Source organism: Apis mellifera, linkage group LG8 (assembly GCF_003254395.2).
Source record: "Apis mellifera strain DH4 linkage group LG8, Amel_HAv3.1, whole genome shotgun sequence".
NCBI classification, from domain to species: Eukaryota; Metazoa; Arthropoda; class Insecta; order Hymenoptera; family Apidae; genus Apis; species Apis mellifera.
The window spans coordinates 11724255-11747280 of NC_037645.1; the positions used below are offsets into that span (position 1 = coordinate 11724255).

The 23026-nt window shown below is 19.6% G+C and overlaps 4 protein-coding genes across 14 annotated transcripts; 2 read left to right on the forward strand and 2 right to left on the reverse strand.

Moving 5' to 3' along the window:
• The first annotated feature begins 425 nt into the window (after positions 1–425).
• Positions 426–2086, forward strand: LOC100576975 (zinc finger protein 567). Its single transcript, XM_003251198.4, has 4 exons — positions 426–597; positions 677–826; positions 919–1083; positions 1277–2086. Exons 1-4 carry the CDS (start codon positions 448–450, stop codon positions 1982–1984), a joined length of 1173 nt encoding a protein of 390 aa, XP_003251246.1. The 5' UTR covers positions 426–447; the 3' UTR covers positions 1985–2086.
• Positions 2087–2676: 590 nt separating this feature from the next.
• LOC727634 (activating molecule in BECN1-regulated autophagy protein 1) lies at positions 2677–7956 on the reverse strand. 4 transcript variants are annotated; one of them, XM_006568511.3, is made up of 10 exons: positions 7859–7956; positions 6990–7187; positions 6865–6923; positions 6620–6803; positions 5459–5631; positions 4945–5025; positions 4606–4853; positions 3718–3816; positions 3537–3641; positions 2677–3165 (listed from the first exon to the last, which is right to left on the reverse strand). In XM_006568511.3, exons 2-10 carry the CDS (start codon positions 7164–7166, stop codon positions 2759–2761), a joined length of 1533 nt encoding a protein of 510 aa, XP_006568574.1. In that variant the 5' UTR covers positions 7167–7187; positions 7859–7956; the 3' UTR covers positions 2677–2758. The 4 variants fall into 4 exon arrangements, with proteins under 4 accessions (XP_006568574.1, XP_016769265.1, XP_006568573.1 ...); XM_016913776.2 differs by having other exon boundaries at positions 6990–7179; positions 7859–7873; XM_006568510.3 differs by lacking the exon at positions 7859–7956 and adding an exon at positions 7666–7721.
• Positions 7957–9879: 1923 nt separating this feature from the next.
• On the reverse strand, positions 9880–20689 carry LOC412069 (UTP--glucose-1-phosphate uridylyltransferase). Of its 5 annotated transcripts, none has more exons than XM_006568504.2 (11): positions 16338–16767; positions 12518–12737; positions 12235–12443; positions 11652–11834; positions 11328–11533; positions 11165–11240; positions 10921–11067; positions 10706–10844; positions 10504–10641; positions 10211–10377; positions 9880–10132 (listed from the first exon to the last, which is right to left on the reverse strand). In XM_006568504.2, the coding sequence occupies exons 2-11, from the start codon at positions 12579–12581 to the stop codon at positions 9920–9922; spliced, it is 1542 nt and encodes a 513-aa protein (XP_006568567.1). In that variant the 5' UTR covers positions 12582–12737; positions 16338–16767; the 3' UTR covers positions 9880–9919. The 5 variants fall into 5 exon arrangements, with proteins under 5 accessions (XP_006568567.1, XP_006568565.1, XP_395535.3 ...); XM_006568502.2 differs by having other exon boundaries at positions 12518–12750; positions 16338–16571; XM_395535.6 differs by lacking the exons at positions 12518–12737; positions 16338–16767 and adding an exon at positions 20550–20689 and having other exon boundaries at positions 12235–12471.
• On the forward strand, positions 20559–22774 carry LOC552284 (m7GpppX diphosphatase). 4 transcript variants are annotated; one of them, XM_006568507.3, is made up of 5 exons: positions 20559–20759; positions 21065–21449; positions 21535–21680; positions 21909–22245; positions 22475–22774. In XM_006568507.3, exons 2-5 carry the CDS (start codon positions 21083–21085, stop codon positions 22651–22653), a joined length of 1029 nt encoding a protein of 342 aa, XP_006568570.2. In that variant the 5' UTR covers positions 20559–20759; positions 21065–21082; the 3' UTR covers positions 22654–22774. The 4 variants fall into 4 exon arrangements, with proteins under 4 accessions (XP_006568570.2, XP_006568569.2, XP_624663.4 ...); XM_006568506.3 differs by having other exon boundaries at positions 20644–20755; positions 21059–21449; XM_624660.6 differs by having other exon boundaries at positions 20645–20759; positions 21059–21449.
• Positions 22775–23026: the final 252 nt, after the last annotated feature.

Genomic DNA, 23026 nt, shown 5'->3' on the forward strand with positions numbered 1-23026 from the left:
AATAATTTTTAATGATAAAATATTTGTATTCTATTTTTTCAAAAAAAAAAAATAACAAAATTATTTTAACGCGATAATTTTTGTAATTCACAATTGGTTAATTCAAATATTTATTTTTATTGAGAATCACTGTTAAAAACAGAGTTACCAACTTGTAACTTGCTATTTGCATGCAAAAAATAGAAATTTTGTCTTCATATATATTTATATTATTATATGCATGATTATACGTTCAAAACACTATGTGTACTTACAATATATATATTTAAAATACTACTTTAACAATATGTTTAATAATTCATATATAATTTCCAAATTAATAACAACAATATTTTTTAAAATAAAAAAATAATTTTCATAATTATACACAATCCTGAAAGAAGAAAAAAATTGAGACGAAATTACAATTTTCTTATTTAATTTTATAAAAATTAATTCACCTTATACATGATAAAGAAAACAATGATGATGCATAAAGCAAATATGAAGTTATGTCGTCTTTGTGGCAAAGAAAAACAGCAGGGTACAGATTTGTTTACAGACAAAGTTAAAGGAATTGTATTGATGTCACTTATAAATAAATATTTCTCCAAAGAGGTATATATAAAACAAATAAATTATAAAATATATTATATAACTTAATTTTTTAATTTACTTAATATTTTTTTTGTTTCAGATAATAAATATTTCAAATTCTGATGCATTTTCTAAATATGTTTGTATTGATTGCGAGCAAAAAATTTATATATTCGACGAATTTTGTTTAATGGTAGCTAATGTACAAAAACAACTTGCAGCTCCATCTTTAGAAATTGATTTTGCAGAAGTATAAAATAATTTTTTAATTTTTTTTTAAATAAAATATTTTGTTTTAAACAAATATATCACAAGATATTACAATAAGTATTATGTTTGCAGGATATGTTACATCAATTAAAAGAAAATGATACAGTATCAAAAAATATTTTAAATAAACAAATAAAAAAAAGTACATGCTCAATATGTGCTAAGAGTTTCAGATGTCAATCACATTTAAATAGACATAAACGCATTCATACTGGACAGAGACCTTTTGTTTGTAATGTCTGTAATATAATTTTTTCTATATTTTCTATATTTCTATATATTTTTAATATATATTTATAAATATATTATATATTATTTTAATTTAAAATAATAAGTACTATTTAATTTGTTTTAAATTATAATAATATATTAAATAACTTATTAAGAAATTACAAAATTAAACATTCATTTATTAATAATAATATTTCAGATTTGTAAAATGTCTTTCAATCAACAAGAAATATTAATGAAACATAAAGAAAGACATGAAGGAAAAAAACAATTTCAATGTGCTAATTGTCATCAATCATTTCGTTATAAAGTTTCATTGAAATCTCATATGATAAATTTTCATATGGATATGGAACGATCTATTAATAATCAAAATCTTCAAATAGATAATAATTCATTTATATGCTCTGAATGTGGAAAACAATTTGTAACAAAATATAAATTACAAAGACATTCAAGATGCCATACTGGTGAGAAACCATATCATTGTACTTTTTGTTTAAAAACATTTTCACAAACAGGTAATTTAAAAGTACATCAGGTAAAATATCATCAAATACATGATTCTGTGACTGAAATAAGACGACAGACACAATATAACAATCAAATAATTGATTGTGATATACCTACAACATTAAATAATTTTCATGCAGTTAATATGTCAGAGATCGAATTGCAAAATACAATAAATGAGACTATAAATTCTACAGAACAAAATAATTCGTATGCAAAAATATATGAAAATTCTTTATATATTGATGATGAAATAGAAACGATTTTAGATCGTGATCTTGGTCCATTAGAACAAAATAAATATTCTACAAATATACAAGATAAATTACCACTTTGTTTAAAACAACCAGAAACTCCTGAATTATTACATAGCTTATTATATGATGATGGCTAAGTTGCATTTAAGTATATATTAATAAAAAATCATTTATTTAAAATATTATAAAAATTATATTCAAGATGAAGAATATAAAATTGTGCATTCATACTGTTCATAATTATATGATTATATATATATATTTTTAATGTAATTCCATTTTTGTTAATAATGTTATATAATATCTTTAGAAAATTTTAAATGTATATTATTAATAACTTTACAATATTTGTATAATTTTTTAAGAAATAATTTGATTATATTGTATTTAAATTTTTTTTATAAATTTTATAAATAGTAAATTAAATTATAAATATAATATTATATTGAGTTATTATAAATAATTTTTATATCATTTAAAAAAATTTGTAAATATTATAAATTGTTTTTATTTATTGTAATATATTTTTTTAATAACAATTTTATTTTTATTTTAATATTTATTAAAGAAATTAGTAAATTTTGTAATTAAAAATATTCTTTTTTATTTATAAATTTTTCACTTAAATTTTTCTTATTTATTTTATTTTTAATAAAAATGCTAATAATATATTTATATCTGAAATTAATATATTCCTAATCTTTTTTAATGAAAGAAAGGATTTAAAAATGAAAATAATATTAAAAATTGAACAAGAAGAATTATATATAAAAAAATTTAATAATAAAATAAAAATATCATTAAGAACATGTAACAATAATAACTTTTGTTTTTATATATAATTTTTTCTTATAATAAAATAATCATATTAATACAGAAATTTCTATTTTTACAATAATATTACAAATATATTAATGAAGAATAGCTAATCGACCAGTGTTGGTAGCATAAACTAGACCTTGGCCAGGTTGTGGTGCCCATCTTATACAATTTATACTTGTGTGTTCTCTAGTTGATTGATTATTTTGTAATAAATCTCTAACTAATAACATAGTGTTTCTTTTATTGGAGTTCATAAAATGTAAATATTTTGCTAGATTAAAATCCATATCTTGAATACATGGTTTGTCATTTTGGGATTGTTTATGTGTTAATCTATAAATAATAGCCATTGTATAGTCATTTCTCATACCACTTCTTGCTAGACCTACTAAAAGATGTTCTTGTGTCGGCGAAATTGAAACAGAAATCACAGAATTATATACTTCTGTCCAATAAATTTCTTCTCCTAAAGTTTCCCATTGTAAACTATAAACTCCTAAAAATAACGTTGCATGAAAAAAAGATCATAATTTATTGATAAAAAAAAATATGCGCTGTATTGCTTAATTATTAAATTTTTCAAAGAAACGAAATATGTATAAATATAAAAATATTTCAAAATTTTTTATGTAAAAATTTAACAATTTATTAATAAATAAACGAAATTATTATTAGAAAAATATAAATTATTTTTTTCTCTCCTATAAAATTAATTTAAAGTTCATAAATATTTTTTATTATATTAATTATATTAATGTTTAGTGAAAAAATTGATAAAAGAATCAATATATTTGAATATTATATAAATATTAAAAAAAATTTTTTTGTAAAAGATGTTATATATATTATTTTAAAATAATTTCTCACCTGCAGCTCTCATAAAGCATGTTGCCAATAATTTACCATCCGAAGAAATATTTATACTAGCATCATTACGTATTTTACACTTGTGTATAACAATATTTTTTTCAGCTATAATATAAAAAGTATTTATGAATAAAATACTTGAAATATTTTATTTTTATAATATAATAATAATGATATTTACAATTCGTGATATCTGGTATTTCCCCCTTAGAAAAATCCCATGCTTGTACACGATATCCGGAAATTCCTGAAAAGTTCCTTACTACTGCTGAGACATCTTCTAAAAAATTTAATATTTTATATAATAATTTAATTAAATTTGATTAATGTTATTATTTTAATCCATTGTATAGATTTACAATATAGATAAATTAAATTATAATTTATCTATTAATTATAATATTAATATAAATATAATATTAATAAATTATAATAAAAAAATTAAATTATAAATATTGATGATGAAAAAAACATTTTTTTGTTAAATGATATATTAATTCATTTTATTTTTTTAATATTAATTTTGAAGATATAGTAAAGTCGTTTTTAAAATTTCGATAAAATTTTCAATAATAGATTACATATTTTAGATAAAATAATAAATTCAATTTATTAAAATTATTTTAAAAAATTAGATCTTTTTTTAGTTATTTAATTTTTGAATTTCAAAAAAATTCAAGTTTCACTTGGATATATAAATATGTAATTTGTATCTCTGACTAATGGTGGACAAATATTGGACAGAATTGTTAGAAAATTTTGTATATCAAATCTTCGATTAGTATGTAATGAACCAATGAGATTCATCAAACTAAATTTGGAATGAAATCGCGAAAATTAACAACAAATTTTTTTGATATGCTTTTGGTTCTATATATAATAATGCTTCATTATCATTAATATACTATTAATATAACTATATTTGGCTTTACTTCGATTTGTACTTATCAATTAAAATATAAATTGATCTTAATGCTACTAACTATGAACTAAATTTTACTGAAATTGATAATTATCAGAACTAAGATTATTCTTAGTTATAATAAATGAAATCTTAAATTTTTTGTACCTGAAAAAGATCTTTCATCATCGTCACGTGGAAGATTCAATCCTCCTCGTCTTCTTTCTGTTTGCCAATTACAGATATATGGTAATATAACATCACTATCTACTGTTACAGCATCACGTAAACTTGATTGAGTACTGTGTGAAGGCTCTTCAATGGTTCTAAAGGATTGAACTGTTTCATTTTGAGCAGTTTCCGAATAGTTATTTGATATTTGATTATTATACATCCTACCATACCTTAAACGGGATCTATATAATTCAATGAAGAATAATAAAATTTGATTATTAATAGCTTAAAAAATATATACTAATTTATATTTTTGACTTATATCATATATACCTGAATAATCTTGATTCTCTTATATAATCATTTCCAATTCCTGTGATTAATTTCCTTCCTAAATTGTCAAAAGCTACATATCTGAAATATATATATAATAATATAAATCCATAATAAATAAATCCATACATATGTATAAATTTAAATAAAGAAGAAATTATAAGATAATCCATTATTTTTATAATAATAATATATAATTAATAATGTATAAATTACCGAGTTTAATAAATTTTTCGAAATGAAAAATTTACTTGCCTTAATAAAAAATTGTTTATTGAAAATAAATTTTGAAAATATTTTGAAAATATTTATTTAATTTTTCAATCTTAATTTATCAAAACTTAGTTTTTTTTTAATAATATCTATCTAAATACTATCTATTTTAAAAATTATGAATTCTCTTTTTTTTTATCAATTATAAATTAAATGTTATACTTTTTACATAATATTTATTAATTTTAATTTATAATTTATTTCATAATCCATAACTCAAATTACAATACAATAAACTCACCTTACTTTTTCTATGTTAGTTTTAGTAGATATAACTGCAAAGGGTTCAGATCGACTCCAATCCCAAAAATGTATTTCATTATTTGTTGCTATAACAAGTAACTTTTCAAATGGATGGAAAGCAAGAGAAGCTATGACTGTTTGACTTTCTGCGTTCCAAACTTTACTACCATCCTATTTCAACAAAATATATTTATATTCAATTATAAAAATAAATTTATAAAATAAATTTTATTAAAAAAATGTATAGAAATATTTTTGTTATATTATTGTGTTTTTATGAACATATTATGTATAAAAGTAAAATATATAAATATTTAGAACATAATTAGAAAATAATTTCCAAAGATAAATATTAGAAAGAAAATTTTTTAAAAGTATATTTTTCTAAAAATATATATTTAAAACTATTTTTTTTTTTAATTCTTTTAAGATTACAGATTTTTCTTTTAAAAATAAAAGAAATATTTAAATGTTTAATTTAAATTAAAATATTAATATTATACATAAAATTCATTTGTTCATTTTAAATATATACATTCAATTATTTTTGAAAATATCAGAAATATGACAAAATATTTCAGAAAAAATTATGATATCAAAAGATACATATTAAGATGATATGTGTTTGATCTTAAATTATGTTATGAAAATTTTCAAAATGTTATTTTGCAAATTTTATAAATTTAAGTTATAAATTTAAATAAGTTTATATTTTTTATAGACTGTAAATTAATAATTTAACAATAACTTAAAAAAATACATATAATGTTTAACTATTGTTTTAAAAATATCTCTATATAGACTAATATAGACTCTAATATAGACTCTAATATAGACTACAAGGATATATAATAAAAAATATAGGATTCTTTTTAAAAATTTTAATATGATCCTCATAGGACAATTTCCAAATCCACAGATTAAGATTAAATATTTATCATCACAATATATACTCTTTGATATAATTTTTGTTTGAAACACTTTTTTGTATTTCTGATATTTACAAATATATATTATATTTGATGTTACAAATATAATAATCACATATATACACCTAAAATAGATATAGTATATATATTACATAATACATTGCAATATTATTTTCCTTATAATTATAATTATTAAATTTTATTCTTATTTCTTAATAAAACTACTTTACCCTTAAATCCCAAACTCGAACTTGACCACCAAGACAACCAGAAGCTAATATGTGACTAGAGGATGGATGAAATGTGATACACCATGGAGTACGTGGATGACCAGAAAGAATTTTAATATTTTTCCTAGTAGCTACATCAGTAATATAAACACTATGGTTTCCATGTGCTGATGCTATTTTTGTGCTACAATTTAATTATATAAGTTAATTTATAATAAAAATTTATTTATGATTTAATTTCTTACCCATCAGGACTGAAAACCATTAAAAATGTTGCTTTAGGATATCCTGGTAGATCATATTCCTACAAGAAATTAAAGTAAGAGAAATGAAATAAAAATAAAATAAAAATTATATATAACATAATTACCAATTCTTTATGCTTTTTTCCAACAAGATTCATTTCAGCAATTGATTCTAATCCACGTGTTTTAGTTTTACAACAATTATAATATAAAAATCCAAAGTCTCTGAACATTAAGTCCTTTAATATATTATGAGACCGATTGCAATGAAGCAATTCTGGTCTCTTCTTGACCTGCTCCATTTAGCAGGATATCCTATAATACTTATAAAATAATTAAAAAAAGGAGAAATTAAAGTTTTTTTATTAAAATTAATATATGAAGAGATCATAGGAAAAAAGAAGAAATTATATTATAATTTTAAATGAATTTTAATTATAATTTTTTATGATTGCTTTTATATTCTTTTCTTTATTATTGAATATATTGGATTATGAATTAAAATCTTTTTTGAGTTTTATAGCTAAAAAATTGAAATACACAATGAAAAAACATGAAGAATGTTAAAGAAAATATTATATTATTTAAAATTATAAGTAAAAGTTGAAAATGATGCAAAATAAAATAAAAAATAAAATGACATATTAAAAAAGAAAATTGAAAAACGCTAGAATTTGATATTTTTTTTTCTGAGAATTTTTCATATGCAGTGTATAAAATAATATAAAAATATTTTTCCTTTCATATATCTAAATATTTAAATTATTACAAATTTATGCAATAAATCATTTTTAAATTTACCTTAACCTTAAAATTTCAAAACATTCAAAGTTTATAATATTTATTAACACTATTTAAATTATTTTATGTATAAATTCTATATGGAACAATTATATAAATAATTAGTTAATATTTCTTATTATTTCCATAGTTCTAATTGACAAATAATAATGCATATTAATAAACTGATCAATAGTAAACAAAATGCATTTACCTTATGAGACCTACTTTATGTAATAACATTAATATCAAGATTTCAATTTATAATTCTTTTTTAAAATATAAAAATTTATTTTATAGTTTTTTTTTTAAACAAATATAAATGTGAATAAAATAAAAATTTAATCTGGAAATTCAAAATTGAGATTTTTTTTTGTAAATTTTTATCAATATAAGTATAGGATATTAATCTATCTCTCAAAATCATAATACTTATTTTATACTTTACATAATCAAAATACGTTTTTGTTTTACATAAAATATTTTTGAATATATAAATATTTTTTACCACATATAAGAAATTACATTATAAAATTATTTACTTACATCAAACATTAAAATTATTTTTTTACATAAAAAGAATGACAAAGAATTTGCAAACTTAATAATATTATAATAAAACATTTTTAATTTTATAAATAAATATAAATAATATTATAAATATATTATAAATATTATATATTTTCATTTTAATCAATTAATTAAATTCTTTTGCTAAAAAAGAAGAATTTAAATATATCTCTGGTTAAATTATTATTAATTATATATTAATTATATATATATATAAAATTAATTAATTATTAAAAATTGAATTAATTACTGCTTGATAAATTTTATAAGAATAAATACTCAATAACTTGAAACTTTTTCAATAAATTAAATCTATTAACACTATGAAAAATGTTTTTTTTTTTACTTAATATTTTATTTTATTTTATTTTTTATATTATATATATTTTTTATTTTTTTATTATTAAAAAAAATATATTTATAAAATCTACAAATATAATAAAAATACAAATATAAAATCTACGAAAAAATATTTAAATATATTTCTCAAAAATTTCTCAAGAAAAAAATAAAAGAAATTTTTTCGAAAAAATTAAAAATTATTATTTTGTTAAATATTTATATAATTATTATTGTAAAATTCTGTCGTAAGCAAAGTATTACATAATTAATGAAACATTTATTAAATTCGATTGAATATTTTAAAATTTTTTTATAATAATTTAATATTTAATTAGAATTCTATATGACAAATTTTCGTATACTATATTTAAAAGTTATTTTGAATCAATCAAATGCATAAATTTTCTTAATATTAAGTAGTAAACAGAATTTTCAGAAGAAAAATCCAATAATAAAAAATTATTAAATATTAAGAAACTAAAAATGTATGTATAACTTTGTTTAAACATTATTAATTATACACATATATATGCTATTAAAAGAATATACACTATATTAATTATTCAAAAGCATAGCCAATACTACCTGAAAATACAGTAGTGTCTAGTTAGAATTACACTTGTATTATCTGTATTATCCCCACTACTTCTTAAAATCTATTCAAACGATAAACTAACTGAACTAAGTGTATCAACATTTAAGCCTGCCGTTCAAAATATGAGAATAATAAAAAAAAAAACATAGTTTCATAAATATGAAATATTTTATATATTTCAAGCTTTGATACTAGAATACTTTGTAGATTATAAGATTTTTTACACGTATATTCCAATAGATTCGATATCTATACATTATAGCTACTAGTATCATTTTGGCGCCAAAAGTATATGTATATGATAATAATATATTACATACGCACGTGCACGCACACACATTTGAATATTATTTTTTTTCAAATGAATATTATTTTAAATTTTTGTTACGTGTTTTCTTCGTGTACAATTTAACTTCTATTACAATTAAAATTTTTATATTTTTGCCTAAAAGAATAAAATAAAAAATATAAAAGATATTAATAAGATATTAATTTTAAAGAATTTAGAAAAATAAAATGATAATAAATAGAAAAATATTATAAATATTTTAATATAATTAAATATAATTTAATATAATATATTTAAAGTAAGATGAAAGTAAAAATGAAACAATATATTTATAAACTCTTTATTATTGTTTTCAAAATAATATTTAATTATGCACAAATTATAAATTTTGTATATTTTATTTGTAATGTTAAATGAATATATACTATTTTTTTCTTGATTTTTATACTGTGCAATAGATAAAATTTTTTTTTCATTATTTAATGATTCAATATACGTAAATTCCCAGAGACTATTTTATTTTCTAAAATTGTGCCTGATGGAAGATCAATACGCTCTCCATGATTTGCAATAATTATAACAGTTCCTTTAAGAGTTACACCTTTTCCAAAAGTAACATCTCCAGATACTGTTAAATGATCCAATTCCAAAAGATCTGGAATTGCTGGAAATCTAGTAAGAAATTCTTTGACCTATAAAAAAAATCATATTATTATTATAAAAAATTAAAAATTAAAAATTTTCATAAAAATTATGAATAAAATAATAACCTTTGCGAAATGATTATCACCTAATTTTATAAGAGGTGTGGTAGGGAACATTCGTTGAGGACTCATTACTAATGAACCATTGCGGAGAGTGTATAAATTGCTCATAACAAGCATTAAGTCTGAAGTTTTTTTCACTGGTAAAAATCTACTCCGAGGGACATTTATACCTATATATAGTTTTATATAAGAACATAATAATAAATAATATAATTATAATAAAAGATCAATAGATAATTAAAATTTTATTTAAAAAATTTTAAAGTTCACAAAATACAAAATATATGAATTTTTACCAATGCTTCCTTCAAATGATTTCATAGCTGCTCCAACAGCTGTTTCTAATTGAATGATATTTGAACCATTTGAAAAAGTCTTATTATTGACAATAATTTCCATGTTCAAAGAATTCTTTTCAAGTACCCTTTCAATAGCTAAAAAGAAAACAAGTAATACATATTATAATTATGAATTTTATAATTAAGAAAAAAAAAGTACCGCTAAGTTTTATCCATAAATTATTTGTGTTGAAAAACTTGAATGTTTTTACTGATTTGAAATCATCTACATGATCCTTTGGAACTTGAGCAATTTCAAGTAAACGTAGTTTATCTTCATATTTAATTAATGTACCACCCTAGAAAAATATGTAAAGATACATTCTATTTTATAAATTTGAATATTTTAAATTTATAAAAAAAATATTTTACTACCTTAACATCAGCTCGAGTTTTATCAGTAACTTCCATAACAAATTCAAGAGGTGAAGCTTCACGTTTATCTAATAATAATTTCAAAATTTTGAAATCTACAGTAGCACCTAAATTATCAATGTTTGAAATAAAACAATATTCACGTCCCTATATTCAAAAAGAATATTTATTATAAATAAATGATAATATATTTTTTATATAATTTTTTATACGTAAGAAATAGAAAAAATTAAAAATTTTTTACCTCTTTTATAAATTTTTTTAATAAACCTGAATTTCGAAAACTTTCATAAAAATCTCCATGACCAGGAGGATACCATCTATAAATAAAATATTTATAAATATTTATATAAATAAATTTAACGTATTTAATAAATATTTGAAATTGTTAGCGATATTAATCTTACGCTTCAATATCATCTGCAATATCGCAGTGTTTTGCAGTTGGAAGTAAAGAATCTCTATTGATGCGAGGATAGCAACTTTGATTAAACGTTTGAATATTAACATCTATTCCCTTGTATTTTCTGATAATTCGTTGTGTATCATCATCCGTATTGAAAGAATTCATCAAAATGAGCGGAACATTAGCATTATAAGTTTTGTTTAAATACTGTGTCCATAAGAAATAATAAGTAATAAAATAAATTTCTCGTGACATATTAAACATTTTTTTTTTATTTCTATAATCATAATATTTATATACATATATACATATATATTTTTTTTACCTCAATTTGTTGTACCGTCAGATCAAGGAACGTAAGTCCATTGCGTACTGCTATTACAGATTTTGGACCATGGCATCCCATACTAGTTCCTAAGCCACCGTTTAGTTTTATAACGATTAACTTGCTTAAAAGAGTTTTCAGTTCTTCTCCTTCTGGAGTTGGCAAGGAATTATAATCTCTTATCTAAAAATACCAAGCTTCATTAACTTTATAATTTCTTTTTTTAAATTTCATCATTAATCATTATGGAAGATTATACTCTTGAATCATAATTGAATAACATATATTTTGATATATAATTCTTCTTTTCTTATAATTAAAAAAAATAATACGAATATCAAATAATAAAAATGTCAGTTTCAATCTTTAATTACATAAATTTATTAGCACATTAATTCTTTAATGTTCGTTTTTATTCCTATTCTAAGTATTTGATGATCGATAATATACAAGATAATATGAAAAATATCGAAGAAGAAATATATATTTTATTGAAGAAAATAATTATCCTTGTTCTTTATTTAAAATAAAAAAGAATCTTAATATTAATAAAAAAAAATATTGCAATTATAATTTTATTTACCGCATCGTCAGGCAATTTTTGTATACGATCCCATTCCAACGAAGGTCCTTCTTCTTGGAGGAATCGTCGAAAGAGATGAGTAAAGCCATCGAACTGCCGATGAATTTCCTCCTTGATATCCCCTGTCGCGGTTGCCTCAAGTTTCTCTAATTCATGCTGAAGCTCGTTTAGGGCATCTCTCTTAGTCCTTTCGCGGAATGCCTGCGTATCTGAGGGACTGCGTTGATGACCGCGTGCCTACGGATTTATTCACCAAGATGGTAAACGACAAAGTAATAAATACCTTTTCTCTTCATAAACCGCTTCAGGCTGCCATCGTCACCATCCAATTTCGAGAAATCGTGCATGACGTATTATAATGGTTTTACACTTTTTATTTGTTTATTTATTTAATTTATTTATTTACTGTCTCTTTTCTCTCTCTCGTTGTTAATTATTTACTCGTTAGAAAGAAGTAAGTCGTTAAATAGTCGTGGAGAAAGAAGATACTATTTTCCTGGTTTCTATTAAATTATCCTTAATTAAGAGAATATTGTCAGGTTAAATCGATATCTGTTTCTTAGTGATTATTTTTGAGTTTCTTGTTTGATCATTTTTTTTTTATAAAAATAAATAAAAATTAGTTTTTTTTTACGTGTCTATAATAAACAAATCTAAATTCGTTAATACTGATCAAATAAATAATTTTGTATATTTCATTTCATTATACGAAATTTTTATGAAATTTAAAGAAAATCTTTATAATATTTGAATAATTATAATATTTAATAACGTTTAAATTAAAGATAGAAAGCTAAGCATAATTTCATAATGCTATTTCAAAAATGCCAAGATGTTTTATCAGTTTTCCTTGTAAAAAAATGTAAAGAAATTAGAATTAAAAAAAAATTAATTATATATTTATTATTGTTTATTATTATTGCACAGTTTTATTAATTATTAATTTTGAGAAATAGTACTAAAAATACGAATCCTATTAATAATATCATGTATACGTTTGCGAATAAATGAATAATTTTAATAAAAATTTATGCCAATATGTACATTTTGTAAAATCATTAATATTATCGGTTTTTAGTACAATCACTTATCATAATAGAAATACAAATAGTTCGAGGTTACCGTCTTGAATTACAAATAAATATTCTTTTCATTTTGAAGGAAAATTATTTGAAATAAAAAATTGCATTTAATTTCAAAATCAATTCAAATTATATATTGATTTTAATAGATCTTCCTAGATAAAGTTGTTCGATGAAAATTATCATATAATCTTTCTCACTCTGTTTGAAAATATATTTTTTTACATTTTCTCATAAGGAATTTGAAATGATTATAATTTAATAAAAGATCCAATAATAAAATTCACAAACTCTTTGTAAAATTATTGCATATTTTATTACTAGATCACCGTAGCCATTTTAGAAATATTTCCTTTGGAAAGCACGCATTGATGTTTCTTCAATGTAATTTTAAAAATTTTTAAGTATAATTTTATGGAATAATCAGTATTAATATCTTAATTACTTTTAACGCGTATTAATATTAATGAGAAAATTTTTATTAAAAGAAATAGTTGTGCTCTATAGTAGATTTTCAGTTATAACCTCCAATTATTTTTTTCTCAAAAGTAAAAAAAATATTATCAAGAAGTGAAAAGAAAAATAAGAAAATAAAATATCAACAATTATGGAAGATATATTACAAAACAATTTTTGAAAATTGTCACGAAGAATAGACAAGACATCGATATATCGTTTTCAAAAAGTGTAGCTTGAAAGTGATTACAACGAAATTCATTACAATGAAATAAATATATATTTATTTTACCACGATAAATCTGCGAACTTTATTATATATCGTACATACATATTTGTAGTAGTAGTTAGTTATATAATGTTAACCATATTCATAGTTAAAAATAACATTCATATATTTGATAAATAAGAAAAAATCGAATTAGTTTAAAATTGTAATGAAAATTGAATATCTTTGATATATTATGAAATGAAATAAGGTGAATAGAAGTAAAAATGGGATGTTGGGATGAAATTTGATAATTTTACTATTAATAAAATAAGAGGAAAAATTGAGAATAGAATTTATTAAAAGAATTTCATTATTAAATGGTTTCAGATTTTATTTCATTTTAAATATTTCAATTTTATGATTTTATGATCTTATCATCTGGATAAAATCGGGTGCTATAAGTGATACTGTCTTTAATACTTATAAGAAAGGAATTCATTTATTTCTCCAAAAATGGAAATCGTTTCTTTAAATGCTTTCTTAGTTAGTCTTATACGTCTTTGTACGTTTTATAATTTTATAAGTAGAAAAAAAGATAGAATATAATTTCAACGAGCGATCTATTGGTTGCACAAAAACCAATTCATTATTCTTTATTAAACGAATTATTTCCCTATTACAATAGGATCAAACCAAGGAAATGTAATTATTTGAATTTCATCTGATTCAAAATAACAAAGTTCAACAATATATCTGTAAAATTGAAAATGTTATCGTGATTTTAAATAAACAGAACAATTATCATTTTTTTTTAAACAAAAAAATGAAGCAATTTTCATAGAATTTTTATTTATTTTATCTTATTTATTCGAATTTAATATTAATAAAATATAATTTTATAAAATATTTCGAAATATTTTTTTAATTTTTACATAATGATGAATACATCTAATTATGCTTGATTTGCACTTGACTTTCTTATTATATGAAAATTATGACAAATATTTAAAATATTTATTTAGGTAAAACTTTATTCTCTTCGCAAAATTACAATTGGTCTTAAAATTATGTATATTGAATATTCGAATATTTTATTAAAAATTATATATTAATAAAAAAAGACAACAAAATATTAATTTTTGATATTTATTTTTTTATTCTGCAATGATTTAATTATTCGTTTATTTTTATTTGTAAAACAAAATAGAATGCATGATGAAAAATTAAGTTAAAAATTAAAAATAAAGTGTTTGACTGAATTTTGGGATCAGTTATATTTATTGAATCTGTGATATGTATATTTAAATAAAATATAAAAATAAATCTTGAATATCATTCTTAAATATATCATAATAATATTATATGTACTGTATTAAAAACAAAAGAGATAATTAAAAAAATATCAGATGATGAGCTCAAAAAGATATTACATAAGTATAATGTATTAAAAAATTATATCAAAATTAATCAAATTAGATTATTCCTAGATATTTATATAATCATAAATATTACATTCACATATATATAATAATATAATATAAAATTATAAATAAAAATTTTCAAATTGATAAATATTATTAATAAAAAAAAATAAATAATAAAAATTTATACAAACATTGTGAAATATCAGAAGCAAGTAATATTAATTTCTTCGTTTATGATAATTGTTTTGAATTTATATGAAAGATTAAAAAAAAAAAAAGATAGAAAAAGATAGAAATATATAATTACAACTTAGTTTGCAAAGATTATGACAAGCATATTCTTGTATCTGTAATCTTTTTTAACCATTACTATGGCAAACTTTCGATATATGATGTAATATGGACAATTGTATTGCATTAATGTGTATTTATTAAATTTTTACAATTATATAAAAAAATATATTATATATGATAAAGCGTTTTAGATAACAATTCGAATCGTAAGTTTTTATCAACGAATGAATCTTAAACGGCTGATTTATTCGATTATTATCAATTGAGTTCGATTTAAATGTTATCTAATGTTTTCAATTTCAATGTTCACCGCTTGGATGATGGTAGAATGGAAATTTCAATGTTTACAAGAGAACAAATGCAAGGTTTAAATTAGTATGGATTATGTCAATCAAACAGTTCGCGCGACCAAATTTCATTGGACGCAAACAGTCGCAATTATTTTCTAGTGGAATGTTCTGTACAAATTATGGGAATTAATTCTAATTATTATATTTATAATATAACAATAAACGAATGATTATATATATTCTAAGAAATTTGTATCATCGATTTTAAAAAAAAAAAATTTCAATAAAATTCTGACAACCATAGAAAACTACGTTATCTTTTTTCTCCACATATACGATCACTTACATTCAACAAGTATTCCATTCGTATATATATATATTTCTCAAAGCTCTACAAAGAGCGAGAGTGCGCGCGAATATTAATTTTCACTCTTGTCACTCACAGCATGCGAGTGATTGTTTAAATTCACGTCTAACCGACACCAAGCTTTCGAGATCCTCAAACTCTCGAATGAACGAAACCAACTGAACGCGATACGAGCGCGCGAGTTAATGTATCTTCAACAAGCGTGGATGTGTCACTATGGTATAAATCAACGGCGTATCATCGAAGCTACCTATCATTATCATTTCTGAAAAGTGAATCGTATAAATATTGCATCCGTATACACGATGATAAAGGAAGAAATAAAAAAAAAAATTAAAATGTATATATTTGTATTAAGTTTTTCAATCACGATTTTTAACATAATGCTATTAACCGACGCGATTGTACAACTTTGGCGCTATGATCGTTTCATTATCGGCCGAATCGTGATTAGTTACATTTCACAAGGTCACGTAACATCATTAGTTTTAAAATTTTATTTAACTACACGTTGTTTTTCATTTCAAAATGCCATTTGAACTTTTTTCTTAATATTATATTATTCTAAAATATAGAAAATAATAAATACGAAAGATACGCGTAATCAGTTACAACGTAAACGTTAAAATCAACTAGCAACATTAATGAAATGACTTAATTCGGTTTTATATTAACGATTTCTTGAAATTTGAACTTTTTACTAATTTAGTTTGATATACATAATAACGATATTTATATATTATTAAAATTAAAGAATTTTCTTTGAATAAAACTAAAAAAAAGAATATAATAGAATATGTACTATAATAACAATAATTTAAATATATATATACGTGTGTTAATTCTATTAATATATAGATATCGCTAAAAGATAATATTAAAATATTTATGATAATAAATATGATATATATATATATATATATATATATATATATATATATGTACTAAATTATGTACATACGTATATGAGATTTGCTAAGTAATGTATTAATTTGAATTTTCATGATTGCATATTATATAATATAGTAGTTATATGTACAAAATTCTTTAACTTGAATTCTTGCTGTAACATTTTGTTGAAGCTATATTTTTAATACAATAATTATTAAATAATTTCAAAAAATTTTAAATTTGTAAAAATTCTAATTTTATATATATTTTTTATAACATATGTTTTTATATATGATTGTATATTATATTTTTTGATTTAAAATTAATAATTACAAATATTCGATTAGTGATACATATAATATATATATATATATATATATATGATTTTATTTTAGAATTTAATCATGATATCAAAATTTACAAATGTAAAAATAGATGATTTATGATATATATATTTTTTTGATAGACCGTTAGACCTTAGACCGTTTTTTAAATAAAGATAATAATAATAATAATAATAATAATAATAATTTTCCATTTATCTTAATTATTCTGAACGATTACTAATTTGATTAATGTCGATAATAATATAAAATAATATAAAATAAATTATGTATTCTAGAAAGAAAGAAAATAATTTATTTTTAAATTATTGTTTATTTTTACTTATACTGTTATTACTTTATCGATTAACATATTGAAAGCAATCAATCAATTTTATATCGATGAATCAAATAATTCTTTGTTTAAATCTTGATATATAAACAATTTTTAATTTAATATTTTTTATTTATGTTTTAAAATCCTTATTTTTTTTTCATAAAAGAAGTTTTATTTAAAGCTTAACAAAATTATGAAGAAATTAAAATAGATAATTAAATTAAATTAAAAAAATAAAAAATAATTATTCTATCAGGATTTTTTTAGAATTTTTTTCGTCATAGAAATGTCATTAGCTGAAAGACTGAAAATACATATTTATATAAAAAATAAATAAATTTAAATAGTCTGCATTATCAATAAAATGATTAATAAAAATGATAAAATAAAAAGGTTATCAAACAACGAGATAAATCTTGACTTCTAGATCTTTCATTAACGATATGATGCGATAATTTGAAATATTCAAACTTTCCAATAAAAATTACGATGAAATTAAAGGTTATTGGTATTTAGAATTAAAAAATAAATATATACTCAAAAATGTATATGTATATATACTCAAATCTTTTTATTATTATTTTGAAGAAACAATTCGAATTGACTTAATTGTCTTTGAATAAGATTGAAAATTATCTGAATATATGTAAGTATATATATATATATACGTTTTGAATCGTATCTAATAATATAAAGTCAATACAAAAATTAATAAAATACATATTATAATATTTCATGCATAAATTAGAATATTTTCTAAATATTATAAAACATATTTATTTGTTGTTTTATGATTAATAATTTTTATGCAAAGAATATTTAATTTAAAAAATCATTCCAGTGATCTTGCAATTATTAATAATATTCATATCAGATATTCTTATTTCAAATTAAAATTTTATAAACTTGTGTTTTTTTAAATTTGATAATGATATTTAACGCAACACTCTCTTTATATATATACATACATAATAAAGCTATATAATAAAGATATGCCTATAATAGACAGTTGAACATTTAAAACCGATATTGATTGTTTTATAAATATTATATTTTGCCAATAATATTAAACTAAACATAATATATAATAATTCATACGTATAAAGTAGCAAACGAAATATTATATATATATAATAGTATATATATCACACATGTTTACAAAAGTAAGCCTCGCATCTTCTGCAGTCTAATAAAGCATAACCGCAGACTATCCCACATAATCTTGCGTAATAAACGTATCACAAGGAGAAATAATGTTCTATCGTATGTTCATAGCCAAGAAAAAGTATTTTATATATAATAAATCTAAGAAAATAATCTCATTCCTTGAATTATTAAAAGCGATATTCAATTATAAAAGTAATTATTCAATTTTATAAATTTAATATTTTAATTAATTTTTAATAATTTAATTTTAATAATGATTATTTATTTTTTCTTATACATATTTTTTATCAACTAACAATATAAATTAATTTCAAATTTATTAGAAAATAGATTTTGTTTAATGAAATTTAATTAATGAAAATGAATTTAAATATTATCTAATTCTAATAAATATATATATATATATATATATAAATATAAAATTTATTTTCTTTCATATCTGTTTCTTTTAAAAATAAATAATATTATAAATATTAAAATTTTAGAACAAAAAATATTTTTTTATTTAATTTAAATTGCAAATTTATTAATAATTTAATAACATATATGTAATACATATTACTTAATAATATATATTTATATATAATATTAGAACACATGATTTGTTAAAGATATAAATGATCTTAAGAAAAGGAGAAGGGGAAGAATAGTCTTTCAATTGGTGATTTTCTTAAAATTTATACAAAAAAATTGATACTAAAAAAAATTTTCTTAAGATTTTATCTTTTTAGTTTTTATTTTTTTAAAATTTTTATTTTTAATAATATTTTTATTCTTATATCTTACGAATTGTATAATGCTATAAAAAGTATAAGAACTATATTTTATATATTTTATTTCAATATAACAAAAATATTTGTATAATTTTTATAATGTTATTATAATGTTTTATATTTATATTTTAAATTTATTAAACAATTATAATAAATATAAATTATTTTGTACATTGAAATTGAATATTGAAATTATATATTTAGCTTTTAATTTTAGATTTTGTTATGATATAACTCGTAATAATCATAGATAATTATTTATTCTATTCTATTTTATAAGAGAAATATATTTATAAATAAATTATTAATTTCTATTAATTTGCACTTATATTTACAATTCTGACGATATTACGATTTAAATAATTTAAATTTTATTTTATTCATAATAAAGAAAATCGTAATAATAAATTTGAAATTTAAAAAATAATGTATTCCATTATAATCTTACATAAAAAAATGGAAAGAATAATTGAATCACATAATAATGATTAAAAAAATACATAACCTTAGTATAAAAATAATTTTTTACATAAAAATACCAAAAATACATTATTTATTACGCATAATTTGAAAATACTTAATACACAATGAAAAATATAAAAATATTAAGATTAAATTGTAACAAAAATTTATGATTTTTTAGTATGAATTAACATTTAAGGATAAAATGAAAAGGAAAGGAAATGAATAGATGTTTTACCTTTCTATCATCTACTTGTAGCATCGTTATTAACCTCTTAGCTCACGTAGTAGATCGTTTCTAATGTTCGTCTTTAATAATCTTACGAAGGTTACCAAAAGATAAAGTTTCTGCTTTGGATCTTCGCCACCGTGTTTAGATCTCGTTTATATCTATAATCTATATATGTATACACATATAACAGTTGTACTCAATCTGTGGATCCCGTAGGTATATTATAAATATATATATATTTATACTATTGGCGAATTAAATTTACATATGAATTAAACATAATTACAATAAACAATTATTTTTATAATATATATAATAAATATAAACAATAATGCATTCAAACATTATAAACAATAAAAATTAGATGATTTTCATTTTTTTATTTATATAATCTAAGAATTTTGCTCAATTAAATGATAGTATTATTTAAAAAGAAAGTTATGTAATTTAATAAAAAGAATAATTCAAAAATGTTTATTTATAATATTTTTTATTTAGATTTATAATTTTTGAAGTTACAGTGAGAATTGTTTGAAAGAATGTCATCAACAATGGCGGAAATATCTTCTAACAACAGTGCGGATGAATGTCCACCAACGAAAAAAGCTAAAATACAAATAGAAAATACATCCAAAAATGTCAATAGTATTCATGAAACAGAATTTTGCTCATCTATATTCAATATAAAAAAGATATTACAAAATAATTGTATGAGAAAACAAATATGTATAGAAGGTGTTTTTAAAGGATTCGAAGATTCTGCTGTTATCATATTAGAAAAACAAAATTTTTCAGACGATGAACAATCAATGACAGAATTGTTTAATAAAGACACAGTTTTTCATAAACTTTATAATAATGATATATATGGAAATTATGAATGTTTTCCACTAAAAAAATTTAATGGTATATTGGCAATGAATTTATAACCTAACATTATAACTTTTTCTTATAACTTTTTTTATTATAGAAAATTTGTATATTATTTAAGGTATAAATGCAACAATAATACATCCTGCAACAGAAAAACATATTGAAAAATTTCGAAGGAAAGAACTTCATATTATAGATGAAACTTATGAACTTTATCAAAAAATTACTCTTCCGTACATAGAATCAAGCAGTTTTTCTATAGAGGTATATTTATAAAAAATATAGAATAATTAATAATATTTTTAATTAAAATGATAAAAATTTATTTAATATATTTTTATATTAAAATTATAAATATATAATTTAAAATTTTTAATTTATAATATAACAATTTATAATATTATTAATAATTTGATATTTAATACAAATTTAATTTAGAAATTACTTTTATTGAAGATTTAAGTTAAAGGATTAAATTTTTATTTTTTCTAGTGGATATATAATATTTTGGAACATAAAGCAGAACAAGATAAAATTATATATGAGGATAAAGATGAGAAAACTGGATTTATAATAGTAAATGATTTGAAATGGGATGGACAACCAAATACATTAAAATTAATAGCACTTCCATTTCAAAAGATTCGATCCATAAGAGAATTAAATGCATTTCATCTTCCTCTATTAAAAAATATAAGAGAAGCTGGAACTGCAGTAATTGCTAAAAAGTTTAATATATCTGCTTCTCAACTTAGAATATATTTACATTACCAACCATCCTATTATTATCTTCATGTTCATTTTGCATATCTTATGTTTGAAACTCCAGGTAAGTTTAAGATTTATTTTCTTATTTTTATGAACTATTTATTCTTTGAAATAAAATATAAAATAATTTATGAAATATGAAATGTTCATTTTATGATAATAAATATTAAAAGGAAAAATTTTCAATTTTTTTTAAATTTGTTTAATTATATTACAAATTTAAATTATAATTTTAAAAGCAAATATTTCAAGATTTTAAATTTAATTAATTGATTAAATTTTTTTCATAGGTATATATGTGGAAAAAGCACATCTTCTTTCTACTGTTATAAGAAATATTGAATTAATGTCAGATTATTATATGAAAGCTACACTTTCATATGTTGTTGCTGAGCAGGATCCTCTGTATATCAAATTTTTGGAAGAAGGAATTATAAATGAAGTAAAATCTAAAAATACAGAAGATTAAAAAATAAAATAATTAAAAAAAATTATGTATTAAAATTAAAACTATGTTATGTCTTATAAAATATTGGAAAATATTAACTAATATTTTAGAAATATAATAGAATGGATATCATTATTTGCAATTGTTAAAATTTTATGATTTCAAATGAATACAAATTCAAATTTAATATTTTTTATAATTAATAAATGTTCTATATATTTTATTCTTTATTATAAATGTAAATAACTTTTTATAACATGCAAAAATGAATTGTTAAAAATTAAATGTTATATATTATTCCTTTTTTTTTAATATTAAAAAATTTATTTTGTATATGTATTAAATAAACAAATATAAGAAAATCCTAAAAAAAATCAATATAATATAAATATGT